Genomic DNA, 13968 nt, shown 5'->3' with positions numbered 1-13968 from the left:
CCGGAAACAATAGAGGCGTGGTATTGGTGGAAGCGGATTCCCACATATCTCGTTGATCGGAACAAGACGACATGCGAATCGTTGCGATCTCAAGGGAAACTGGAGTGTACCAAGTGAGATATGTTTCCGTATTCCCACAGTGGATTTGTCCAACCCTAGATTATGCGTCGTTCCACTATAGATGCTAGGACACTTTTAAAGTAATGTTGATGCCACAGCAGTAGAACTAATATCACATAGAAACGACTCTTCTGTCATCAATAAGAGACATTCGGAATAAAGACCATTGTTGGGCGTGAAAAAATCCACATTCTACCTGCACATACGCGTTTGAAATTACACAAGTTTGCGTTGTCTGGAATCACTGGAGATAAACGAAAATACATGCGATTGTCAGGTAAGTGGGATGAAAACCAAAACGATAGTTTCTAAAGAAAGAACTAATTGGCTGGAAAACGTGACGTCACAAAAGATACTGGAAGTTTACACAAAGGCCATTGTTGTACAATTAGTCAGCTTGGCCGAAACAACAACTTGCACGCACGTCCGGTCAACCGTGTCGCAAGGCAACCAACTGTGACCGCACAACTTCCAAGTCCCTTAAAATGTTCTGACATTCCAATGAACATTCACACATATGCACCAGACCCAATTTCTGTCCTGTTTACTTTGCACTCTTTCCCTTGTTTGCCAGGAACCTGCCATTCAGTGCCAACCAAGACCAGAATTAATGTAACTTCCCTTGCCGTGAATATACCAGGAATTAAATAGAGCAACTACATGTTTAAGTGCAAAAGTATGCTTGTATGTTGTATTATGCAGATACCAAACAATGTGTGTATTAGTTTTTAATGGTTTTTGCAAGTTAAGCAAACCAAACTCTGTGGTGAAATTTTCCGCACTAAGTTTAGTGGTAATATAGTTTTTTGACACTTGCACAGACATGCTCTGAATGTTATGTTTATATATATGTTTATAAAAATTTGACATATATATAGAGTTTGTACAAGTTTCCACTTATATCTTCATGTTTTGGTCGAAGCATTTGGAAATACTGCTACATAGTAGAATATAGAACTGTTTTTGTGGTTTGCATTTTCAGTTATAAAATTCACATGAATACTGTTAAAAATTGACTAAAATAGTTTTTGAAGAACAAGTCCCAGCTAGAGTCAACCATATAAATTGTTTAAGGCGGGTGTGCAGGGCTGGGCAGCTCAGGGGGTTTGGACATCAATTATTAACCATCCTGTGCCAGTAAAGCCTAAAACCCTCTTGTGTGCATTCTAGCACACTTTTGTTTGTCTTTGGGTTTGTCCCAAAGATCCAAAACTGAACGCCCATTTATTGCACAAAATGACATTCCTGGGATTGAGAACTTTTTCTATGAAGTTCTGGTAAATGTTTGAAAACAGTTATACTTTGTGTGTATGTTTATACAGGTCTCCACAAAGAGAAAAAAAACACAGCTAATGAAAAATCAATAAGACTTACTTGTTTCGGCATCTTGGCTTTTTGTGATCCAAATTGTAATAAAGGTTGGTAATTCAAATGGATGATTAGCTTAGCACACTATATAAGTATAATCTAACACCAGCTGCAAAAAAACAATAAATACAGGCTAGTCATATGCTTATAGCACATAATCCTACGCTTGCAATAGTGTCAGTTCCAACGATAAGGGTAGCCGACCAGACAAGTAGAACAATACATCTTTTCTACAGTTAAAACCACTTCGCATTACACAAACACGCCTTTGTGGCAGGCCTCAAACACAAGGAAGTAACTGCAAAGGAAATAGCGCCTACATACATATGTTGTGATTCACTGTTTGTGTTTGCAATTCTTTCCAGTTACCCACTTGCGCAGTGATGAGGTATTTACTCATTAGTTCCTAGAGAGCCATTGCACTAACCAGCTATCAGAAGTACCAGTGCAAAGCCTTTACAAACATTAAACTACATTCACTGATGTACAACAGTTTCAAATTATTTTTTTTAAAACATGTCTAGGATATTTTTGGGCCTCGTGAAAAAATTTTAGCACTGTGAACTCCTTGAAATGTTGAACATTTACGTGTCAATGTAAAATCTGAGTACCATAGGCTATGCTTAGCATTTAGCAACCTCAATACTACTGCTTAACTGCTATAACATACAAACGTTTTGATCTGTCAAAAATTTGTGAGTATAGTAGGCTACTTGACTTTACTACTTACGAACTGCAATGTTTAGTCTAAACCAGTGCCAACAAAATTTGAACAGTCTAAATAGGTAACTACCATTGCTTACATTAGCTACGATGCTTACTGTTGCATAAACGTAAAAAAAAGCAACAAAAATCCACAGATAATGGAACACCAACTATTACCATGAAACTCTTCGTACGATGACCAACTAAGGCTAAATTTGGATCAGCTCCATTGGCAATCCCTTTAATATTGACTAACGTAAATGTCACAAATTCCGGCGCAAAACGCACACCTAACTTTGCTTGAACTTTCAGTTCTAAAAACGAACAGGGTTGAGGACTCCACGCTCCACCACGATTGTTTAACCACTGGGGCGTAGCGATTACGTCATGATTGATAGTCGCTGATGCGTAATCTTTGCGCGTTCCAACTAAATTTAGAAGTCGTTATAAATGCGCGCCACCACCCGTCGCCGCGAAACAGTTTTTCTTGGCGCCCGTGACAAACGGATCGAATTTTGCCTTTGCACACCAGGGACCCAACGCGCCAACTAGCGACGTATTTTATCAGATGTACAACGGAATTGAAAAAGAAATTAGAGCTGTAAACTGGCAAAAGCACGGATCAAACCACACTGATCATCGAGCCAATAACATTTTCATCCGTCACCAAATCTTGTCTGGACTGCACAAAATGGTCAAAAATCTAGGTTATTATTTCTCCACCAGGATTTTTGGACTGTTCTGTGGGCCAGCTGGTGGGCTAATTGACTGTAAAACCTTATGGTTCCATGTACAACCAGTTTAGATACCCCGCATGGTCTAGCTTATCATAGTCGACGAGACGTTTGCTGCTGTCATTGCTACGAATACGTTGTTGTACGGTGTATATATTCCCAGCCATCCGCGCAGATTTAAGGGCAGTTGAGTAATGTGGTCTTCTTGCAAAGTAATATTTGCTTTCCTCATTTCTGATGTTGTTAAAATGTACATTTCCGCAATAAACATAGCACTCAGCGTCTTAAAAAAATCTTCCATAAATGGTTACATCGCCATTGTACATTTGTTTTTTCCACAGTATATAGTTTGCCTGTAACAACGTGCCTGTGTTGTAGTCTATGGAGATTTGATAACAAAAAAACACCATGAGATTGAATTGTTTTCTGTACAGAATAATTCGACAGTACGTAAATAACGTTTAACTTGTTCACAGTGCTACCTATGGATTTTTGAATAACCCAAACAGCATGTGACTCAGGTCCTCGTATTTTTTGGTCGCTGATTCGACACCTGTTATGTAGAAACCGCAGCGCCTTTAAACGTTGAACGCAACACCGAGCTGCTGTCCGACGTCATGTGTCCTTTCGTGTCGCCCATTCGCCCGATGTGTACTTGACTTTACAGGCCTGTTTCCCCGTCTTGCAGGGTCTTGGTACAAGGACTCACGCCCACCAAATGCAGAGCAACAATTGGTCATGCTGTGGCACATAATGTTTCATACAAAAAACATCTAAGATTCTAACATGAAACAGGTTAACATTGTAGACACTGCAGCAATTCAGCAATGTTGCAGAAAGGAAAGTGAGTCCTATATATCAACAACATATATTTTACGGGTTTACAAGGAAATTATTAACTCGATATGCCTGCGAATGAAAAAGCCAATCGAAAGATTAAAAATTTCATAAATATAAAACATAAACCTGCCTGCAAATGAAAAAGCCAATCGAAGATTGAAAATTTCATAAATATAAAACACAACCCTATATTTATTATACAACCTATGTATGACTTCACGGAAATAACCAGCAAAACAAAGAACCATAGAATAACGTTGATTGAGGAAACAATTGTTCAAGCTCTCTCAAAAATATTCGAAATAATTCTGCAAGGGCTTCTTCAATACTTGCGCCATCCTTAAAAGAATTTTCGCATTTCTCTTTGCTGTACTCAGCGCGATCCACAAACTTCCCGATCAACACTGCCCTCGCGTGGTTGTAACATGTCCAAGCAAATAACCGACATGATTCAGTTGGACTATATATCATCTCACTGTGCAATGCATCTTCAAATTGTTGTGAAGCTTTTGCATATTTACCTTTTGCTGCCCAGAACTTCCCGCAATAAATTAAGTTCTCAGGGAAAAACAGTTGATTTCCGTTGAACAATTACCAATTCTTCAAAAGGATGTTATCTTCCTTTGCCGCACGGTACTTTCCAAAACTTCAATGTTGGAAGAAAGAGAAAATTCCCTGGTTCCTTTGGCAAGTCTGTTTAAATCACGGCAAAGTTCATCTGTATAGTGTGGCCTGTATTACATGGGTACGGTGCTATCAATGTCGTTTGTGCAGCTGTGTAACTTTATTTTAGCTTCTTTCGGTGTCAATGTCACGAAAAAGCCCATGGCAACTTTTTGATGACAGCTACGTTTCAAATTTGAGAGAGAGAGAGAGAGAGAGTGAGAGAGAGACGATAAGAGAGACCGCAGAACGAAGGTTATAATAACAAACGGTAAATAATCAGAACTTGGGTTGCTCAATACAGAAAGACAACTCGTTTGTTTGTAGATTGTTTCGCTGACGTTAGTTTTATATACATTTCGGTAAGTTTTTTTTTTGATTGAAGTTGTTTGGAAGTTTTTAGGGTCAGATATACGGCATATAGTGTTTCTTTTTACATACGTTTTAATAGAAGTCGCTAAACTTGCACCAAGCAAATTAAGGTTGATATTACTGCGAACAATCGAGTACTTGATGTGCTTTAAAACATCCGTGTTTATGCAAGTTTTGATATTCCATGTTCATGGAAAACATGTTCGTTTTGCTTGTGTTGCTTTTCGCACATTTTGTTTCTATCTTTGTTTTTACTTCACCTCTTTATTCACTTTAACTCACATTTTTGTGTTGTTTATTTCCCACCTACCTTTCATGTGTATTGGTTACTTGAGAGCAGCTTTCAATTATTTTGGCCTTTTTGTGCACATATATTTTATTTGTTACCATTTAGATTTTTTTGTACGCTCGAGCAGTCGTGCTTGCGTAGCAGTTGTGTGATGGTTCGGAAGCTGGCAAAACTGTCTGTGGCCAGTTCGATTTGTTGTTGAACGCGTGGTGGTGCCATTTTATAGACACTTGCGGTTGAGCGCTGCATATAGTGCGACATGAACGGTAATGTTTTGTTGGGCGCCAGAGATTAACCGTTTTGTGCAAGTTATAGAACAAACATTGTTTTTTGCGCTTTTCTTGTTTTAATTCTTTTATGTGCATTTACGTCACTTTTAAATACAAAAGTAGCAACTAATTTCGACTACACATATTCACGGGTGAATGCTACATAAGGAACTATAATCCCACTAGCAACGTGCAGAGTATATATATATATATTCTGCCGGCTGCTATACCTGAAACTAAGTCTGTCTGCGTGTTCGTGCTGTAGAGTTGTAGACCACTGAATTTGGACTCTGTGAACAGACTTATTTATTAATTAAGAGACACGTTGCAATATCACGTGGCGTAACTTCAAATTGTTCCAAGCGCGTTAGTGACTGATGAGCTAGTAACTTATACCGAGACTAATTGGGTGGCAGAGAGAATGACAGGAAATGACAGAATAAAATGCGAACGGGTATTTGACAAGTAACAATGATAAAAAGCTAACTCCGTCTGCAGCCTTCCGTCCGTATGTGTTCCAAATGTGTGAAGAATTAAGTTGGGAAACGTGTGTGGTGCTATACAAACGCGCGTCTTTCATTTTCGGTAATGCTCTTGATGCCTTTCAAACTTATGGAGAGAGATACGTTGATGCGCAAACAGATAAGCAATTAAACCCTTTTAGATTTCGCCTGTTCCATATTCAAACAGATTGTCATTTAGGAATTTGAATAACTTATGCTATTTCAAAGCAACTGCTTTGATTACAGTCGTTCCCAGCGTTTTAGTCCTGCAACAATCTAAATACATACGTAACCGACATATAATCCATGAAGACAATGTAATAAATGGTACCAAATTGAGTTTTATCGCTTGAGGTCGCGCCAGGGTGTTTGTGTACACATACATCACTGATTGCTTTGTTATTGCATCACATGTGTCAAGAACTACAAGGTGGGTATTTCCCGCTGCCAATTAATAATTCTGTCGCATATGCAACGATAGAAGTGGTGTGAACCTCACTTCTAGTTTATTGTCCCTGAGCCTTAAAGACAAAAGCCTCAGGGCTAAAAATTAACACGTTCTTTCTGCTGGCTTTGAAATACTTCAATCTTCCATAATATGTACAACTTTATTCTTACCAGGTGCTAATTTCAGGACACACGGCAGGCAGAATTAACTTCAATCTTTTCACATAAGCAGTTTACATGGCAACCAATAGAAATAGAATATAACAAAATGGCCAAGCACCAGACTGCAAGCAAAGGCAGTCCGGAGCAAATCACATAATTAACACAATAACAAGGACAGGCACAGAATTTGCTTCACACATGCATTGAACTTTAAATATTGCTTAAACTCAGCGGTTGCCTTTGTGATGATGACGTAGTAATTTGACCATATTGCACCAATATACGATCGTAATTACAAATTGTCAGCACACACATTTCAAGTTATTTTACAACCACTTAATATCATTCAACAATATATCCCATATGCTTTGATGATACATCTTAACTGTAAAACCAATTAATGAAAATAGTGGGTTTATCAATTGTGAATCAGCATAAAAATGTTAACCATGAAAACACACATGCTAAAACCACAAATAGCAAGCCAAAATACTTTGTACAAAAGATACTGCAGATACAACACAGAATTAACTGATGAACTACTATTGCCAACATTTGATGTTGGCACTGCAGAATGTGCAAGAGGCAACAAAACAAAATGAGCATAGACTCTGAAGACCACCCTTGTTAAAGATTGTTTATTCCAACACCAGCATCCTTTCTGGGAAAACATCCTTTAAAAAACGGTCCACGTAAGCAAACAACATAATAACTTTACAAGCACTTCGTTATGTTACTCTAAACTTTACTTTTTAGGAAAGTTAAATAACATGACATAGGGGTGTGGCAATTTTTATTCTGAATGTTTCTACGATTAGTGACAATGTTAATTTTAAATTGGCAGTAGTTTTTTAGCTGTTCTTTATAGGGGTCGAAATCATATGTTAAAAACAGTCATGTTCTATTGCTTATTTTAAAATGACAAACCAATACAGACATGCAGTTTATGGCCTTTAAAAAAAAAAATGTAAAACTAAAATTTACATTGATTTGTTTCTTCTGCTCTTCACTCAAGTTGCAAGAATTCAGCACAAGTTTGTCTATTTTGTTAACGCACTTGCAAAGTGCATCAGTTCCCTGCTGGTCAATATTATTGCAAGATAAGTCCAAACACTTCATCTAAAAATTAAGGCAAATTGTCATCAAATGAGTGATAAAAAGTTTTACTCATTTCAAATCAGCATACAAACAAGTACATGAATCAAGTGTTTGAATATTTGTACGTACTGGCTTATCAAGAATTATGGCTTCGCCTGCCAAGTGCTCTACACCCTTTGCAGTTATGTCACACAGGACTAGAATAAGTTGTTCTACTTCCTTCATACATTGTGACAGATACTCAGCTCCTGCATCCCCAATGCAATTACCAGCAAGACTGAGATATTTAATCTGTAAAATTGGCATTTCGTTATATAAAGCAACTTTGGCAGAAAAGATTGTATTCTACAAAGCATACTTGACTTTTGGAGGTGACAAGACTATCCGATAAAGTCTGTGTACCAATGCAGGTGATTCCACAGTCATCAAGGTAAAGTTTTTTTTATGTTTCCAATGCACTTGGCAATTAAACTTGCCCCATTATCTAGGATTTTGTTGCCACTTAATTGTAGTTCACTTAACTGGAAAAAATATTGCAATGTGATGGGTGTTTTTTTTTCATTTTAAATCAGGTAACTATTTTTGGAAAAATTTAACTGAAAAGCAGATCAAACTTCAGCCTTTATTTACAAAAATGAAACGACCCAGTCATTTGCGGTTTTATGAATGGCTCTTCTCTCATCCATGTATTCTGGTCAAAATTGGTTGCATGTGCATTTTGGCATTTGATTGTTAAGTAGTTAAACAAACAAGTTTCAGACTGAACCTTAATTTATCATTTCACATTAAAAAAAGTGTAAATATTGAAATATTTAAGCTAAGCTTTAACACAAAAACCAGCACAACTTATAGGCTATGACACTTTTGTGGATCAAATGTGCAGCATAGAATTTCAAGTAATACTCAATAATATTGCACTTACTGACACATTTTGCAACTTAGCAGGAAATTCAAGCAAGCCTTGAGATGTTATATTGCAATTGTCAACATGAAGGCAATCAATTTGAGACAAGCATTTTGAAAGAGAATTGGCTCCATTGTCACCAATTTCAACTCCAGAAAGTGTAAGTGTTGAAATCTAGTTTGGCACAATACAGATGGTAAAATATGAAGATCTGCAATTCAAAAAAATTTTTTCACCTGGATTTTCTCAGAAATTTCCCTGGTTAATCTATCAAATGCACCTTGCATAAAGTTACTTTTTTGGTCGTTTACAACTGCATCAATTTGCAAAGGAACTTTATTTTGAGCTTGGTATCCTTTCAGAAAGTAGCATACACTAGCTATGTCACTTGGCAATAGTGGTCCACTAAGCTGTATAGTTTTCAGATTTGTTTCTTTAACAACAGCAACAAGCATGTCATTATCCTGTGCTTCTGATAAGAGGGAAGACACCATTAGCAATTGTGAAACATGCAAAGGTTCACTTCTTTCGACTTCCTTAATTATATATTTTGTTAAAGATTCCTTATGCTGTGTCCATTGTTTGGTTGAAAGTTTGGGAAAGACAACTTTCAACTGCTTAAATATACTCTGATTGCATATGCCGAACATAAATTTGAAAATTACACTAGAAACACTTTGGCTGTTGTCTATGATTTCTCTCCTGAACTTGTCATTGGGCCATGTGTAAATGTGCACAGTGGAAAAGTATTCTTGCCAAATTAGGTGTGAGAAAAAGATGAGCATTGCTCCTTGGAGTAAATTCATGCCCACACTCAATGGTTCAGTGGAAATGTGGAGAAATGCATCAACATCTTTGTATTTTAGGTTAACCTGCTCCAAATTATGTGCTGTAAACACACACTTTCTATTCCGAATACCCTCCCAAGCAAGATGGGAAAGCTTGGCCATTTCAACCTCTTTACCACGCATATGTTCTGAGCTAGCATAACTCAGCAACGTGGATGTAAGTAGAGAAGACATTGTAAGACAAACAGGTTCATTTCCCGTTGATGCAACTTCGGCAAAGAAAGAACATGCCATGATGCAGTAGATAGGAACATACCAGTACAAAGAAATGTCAGGGTTTTTGTACACCATCATTTCAAGATCTTTGTAAGAATCACCACATATCTGTATTCCAAGCTCCTTTTGAGAATCTTTGCTTAAGCCTACAATTTCTACCATAAACACAGGTCGGATTTGTCGAAGATGATATAACTCTTCGGGACGTGATGTGATTACCTTTTTTGCCAACGGTAAAATATTTCCACTTATTATGTTAAACAATATCTGCAGAGGGTCTGCTGTGCCATATAATGAAACTTTTGAAATTCTAATTTCTCTTGCCATGAAAGCTTCATCAACACCATCAATAACTACCATGACATCATTGTCATCATTAAGCATTTTCAGTAGAGCATGATCTGATTCTGGAGAGTGATCCCAATCAGACACAGAAGTGTGGAGAAGAAACTTCAGGACACTACACTCCATTGAAAAATTAATCTCCCTGACAAAGATATAGAACAAGAAGGAAACTGCAGCGCAAACTTTTCCATCCAAGACCTTCTGGATAAGCAATTTTGTAAAGGTAGTCTTACCAACACCTGCTTGTCCTATGACGCCCACAATATTTCCTTGGCTAATTTTCTGTGTGCTTTGAAGCTGCGGATTGTTCTTGGCCTTGTCCCGTGCCCTTTTAAATAAATCCTCCATTTCTATATTTCCTGAAATGTTACTATATTGCTTGACAAAATTTTCACGCTCATAACTAGAAGTTTCATAGGCATAGTTGTCTCCAAAATGTTGTGGAGCATCCACAATCTCAAGTTTTGCTATCTCATAATTTTTTGTAATATTTGCAGGTTGTACATGCTCTGATCTTTGTTTTGCACTTTCTTGAAGGCACTTTTGCAATTTCCCACCTACAAAAAATTGGATCAAACACATGTGATTGGAGTTATTTGTATAAGGTACAAACAAAAGAAGATGAAAACTTGAGGAAGCTATATCGTTCAAATGTTTTTTGCAAAAAAAATATCTTAATGCAGATCATGTAAGTTCAATACATAGGTTCCATACCCAATTTTTCAACATCCAATGCTGCATTTTCAGATGCATGATAGTGGTAATGTGTTTCTGGATTAACCTTCACGTCACAGTGCTTAACATTGAAATTATTACTTGTTGGTCTCTAAAATACAATGGACCTAAGTAAAACGACAATGGAAATACAGCATGCAGTGTTTGTATAACATATCTAAGTTACCAACATTATTTAGAAACAGGCAACTAGGTCTTTCCCACCTCATTATGAAGCTGTTGTGACCCACTTGTACCAGGAGATTCCTACAGATTTTTTTGTTTTTTTTAGTTTATTCTTATAATGAACAAATGATTATATACCATTAACTCATAAACACTTACCATACTTGGTTCATTAAAATGTTCAATATCTCTGGCAATTCTTTTGGGCTAAAAGAAAAGTATATTTAGAGTTAGCTTGCAAAAAAGCATGTTATTTTAAACTAATGTTTTAAACCTCTGTCTCGTTGGCATTAGTGGTTTGTTGTTTTCGTTTTGTCTAGAAGAAAAATTAATACAAATGATGTGAAGAATATATCTACCCAGCTTCACAAATTCTGCTTTAAATATGCACCTACCCTGAAGGATTTTGATTGTCCTAATTTTTTCTCCACATTTGATTTCATTTCTTTGATCTTTGTCACAACAAAAAAGATTATTTATCATCCCACATATTATGCATTTTTTTGAAACAAAAATTCAATTTTATATAGAAAGTAGACTTATCTTAATATAAACAAGGAAATTTAAATTCTACACAAGCAATTTGTGTTTAGATTTACTAACATAACAATTTGAGAGCACAGAAACAGTTTCTTACCATTGATATGTCCTGATGATTAATTCTCAACATTTTCAGTTGGGATTGATGCATGAGGTTGTCATACTGTTGGTTACTAAGTTCTACAACTTTTGTAGAAATATGACTTAGCTTTTCGAACATACCAACATGGCAATTATGATTCTCTGCAATTTTTGCAACTTCACTGTTTAAATCCAAAAGTAGATTTCCACTGTAACATTTATCAAGAAACTGTTTTGAGGCTGTCTGATTTTTAGTTACTATTGTCATTTGAAAGTCATCAAGTTTGATGAAATCATGGACGAAACATTCCCTTGACCATATTGTTGTATACATTTTATCTAATATTTCTGTAGCCGTTTGAAGTCTTTCTTCAGACTCATTTGTATCCACTCCAATAGCAAAAGAAATGAATGCTGTTGCTGAGCCTTTTAGTTCAATGCAAGTAAAGGTTACATCACTTATATCAGACATTTTGCAACAACCTAAATTGCTTTTTTAAATTCTCTGGAAAGTAAAAACAATGCCTTTGGTAAAGCAAAAAGCATATTTTTGAGGTAATATTCTTCACATACTGTTTCTCAAGCTCACTAAAAACGGAGAAATATAAGAGTGATACACCATATCAAGACAGCAAACAATATGGTACAAACAGCTTAGCTTTGTGTGCATTTCTGTTAATAAGTAACTTACAACCAGCAGACAAGTCTTCGTGGTACATGGGACAGAATGTTGCTAAGGTTGTTAATGTATAACTAAACACTAGCTGTTGTAACGTTATGAGGTAATGTGTTTTTCAACGCATGAAACTTTTCCATGAGGTAATGCAATGACTTGTGGGACCAAAAACGTCTGATTCCCACATATCTGTGTTGTGTCTTGGTGTATTCTGAATAAAACAAACTAACCCAAGTTTGGTTTATCTGGAGTCTGGAGTCAGGAGTCAGGAAACAATTCAATTGCAGTTGAGCACGTAATCAACAAACAACCACACCATTTCCTACACTGTGGAGCCAATATAACTCAGTACCCAATATTAAAACACACCAAAACCTCATCAGTCAAGATCAACCTTCACAGTCTGATCACGCCATGTTACACATGTGAACTGTTATAAATGCTAGTCAATGAAAAAGCATCAACAACTTTTACATCAAACAGATTGTCTTGATTTTTTCTCAATTTATTTATTGTACTTTTGTGCCTGACTTAATTACTACAAATGCAATCTGCCTCTTTAGTTTAGTTATGCTGGGATTTTCACACCCACCCTCACATTTATGTCCCAAAATAATCAGTAGATTTCTTGTAGTTATAATGTTTTTGTTGCTGCCAGGCATGTTGTAATTTAATAGTCTGTTCTGGCACAATATATTTTTTTTAGGTTTGCAGGATTGGTAGATTTTTGTAAGAATGATCATATTGACTTTCCTCAGTGATTTTGTATGGTTTACACATTATTCAGTGCACAAAACTACAATACCTGTGCCCCTGAGCCAAAGTAGATATGAGAGGAGGGACGATTAGAAAATAACGGAAATGGGTTACTGCTTTGTGTGTTGTGTAAATTTTGTTTGTTGTTTTCATTTTAATTGAAAAGTCTTTCAATTTACAGTTGAGTCAGAGGAGTGTTTGTAAATTCTAACCTAAAACGTTTCAACCCAAACAGGAACCATTTCGTTATTCATTATCCTCTTGTACTGCTTTGGGAACATCCTCCTTTGTCACACTCGGCTGGTATAATTTCAGGTTGGATGATTAATAGGAATTGTGTTGAGTTTTTAGTAATGCGTTGTTGTTGTTGTTGGTTATTTTTTGTTAACTGGCGTTTTTATGTCAACCGGGATCCCGCTGAAGCTGATATTATACATTTTGCAGTTCTTTTTTGTTTTCGTTGTCAACCACCAGGGCTGCCAGATGGTCAAAACACTTGACGGCCAATTTTTTTTTCTCTTACGGCCAAAATTCCGCCAAATCACGTTTTTGATATTTTTTTTCTCTTACGGCCAAAATTCGGCCAAATCACGTTATAAGTTTGATGATTTCCTTTAGAAACGACTATATAGCCGGAAATAAATTCGTAAATTGTATGTTTAAAACACTGTTATCTATGCTTATCAGTGGTTTCAAAACCGGTTATGTTGCTAAAACATTACGATTGCAGCATAATTCTTTGCCAACTCAGTCAAGATTAGTTTATGACGTAACAATTTTTTTGAGACATATTTATGACAACACAATCGTCCACAAATCTATTGATAACCTGAAACCAGCAATGCCTTTTGTGGATTTATATAGTACCAAGTGAAATTCGGCCAAATTCGGCCAAATATCTGCCTTACGGCCAAACGATTTTTTCGCGGCCAGGCCGATTTTCAAACGTTGGCCGTAAATGGCAACCCTGTCAACCACTGTTTGTTTTGAGGGAATCCCCTAAGACAAACAAAGCCAAAAATCAATCAAGCAAAAAGTGCACGAAAGTGCTGCAAATAACATCAGAAAGTAATATCTGACAACATTGGACGCTTAAAATATTGCAATTTGTGTTTGTCAATATCAAGTAAGG

At 36.5% G+C, this 13968-nt stretch overlaps 1 protein-coding gene across 3 annotated transcripts; it reads right to left on the bottom strand.

Annotated features, from left to right (window-relative positions):
- Positions 1-6511: 6511 nt before the first annotated feature.
- LOC145894809 (NACHT, LRR and PYD domains-containing protein 3-like) lies at positions 6512-11904 on the bottom strand. 3 transcript variants are annotated; one of them, XM_082983456.1, is made up of 12 exons: positions 11421-11904; positions 11179-11235; positions 11058-11099; positions 10943-10990; positions 10823-10864; positions 10598-10709; positions 8711-10440; positions 8493-8648; positions 7929-8091; positions 7700-7861; positions 7447-7591; positions 6512-7133 (listed from the first exon to the last, which is right to left on the bottom strand). In XM_082983456.1, the coding sequence occupies exons 1-9, from the start codon at positions 11874-11876 to the stop codon at positions 7996-7998; spliced, it is 2739 nt and encodes a 912-aa protein (XP_082839582.1). In that variant the 5' UTR covers positions 11877-11904; the 3' UTR covers positions 6512-7133; positions 7447-7591; positions 7700-7861; positions 7929-7995. The 3 variants fall into 3 exon arrangements, with proteins under 3 accessions (XP_082839582.1, XP_082839583.1, XP_082839584.1); XM_082983457.1 differs by having other exon boundaries at positions 6512-7146; positions 7457-7591; XM_082983458.1 differs by having other exon boundaries at positions 6512-7129; positions 7457-7591.
- Positions 11905-13968: the final 2064 nt, after the last annotated feature.

Source organism: Ascidia mentula, chromosome 3 (assembly GCF_947561715.1).
Source record: "Ascidia mentula chromosome 3, kaAscMent1.1, whole genome shotgun sequence".
Taxonomy (NCBI): domain Eukaryota; kingdom Metazoa; phylum Chordata; class Ascidiacea; order Phlebobranchia; family Ascidiidae; genus Ascidia; species Ascidia mentula.
Note: the sequence above shows the minus strand (reverse complement) of the source record. Positions and strands in the feature narration are given on the sequence as shown.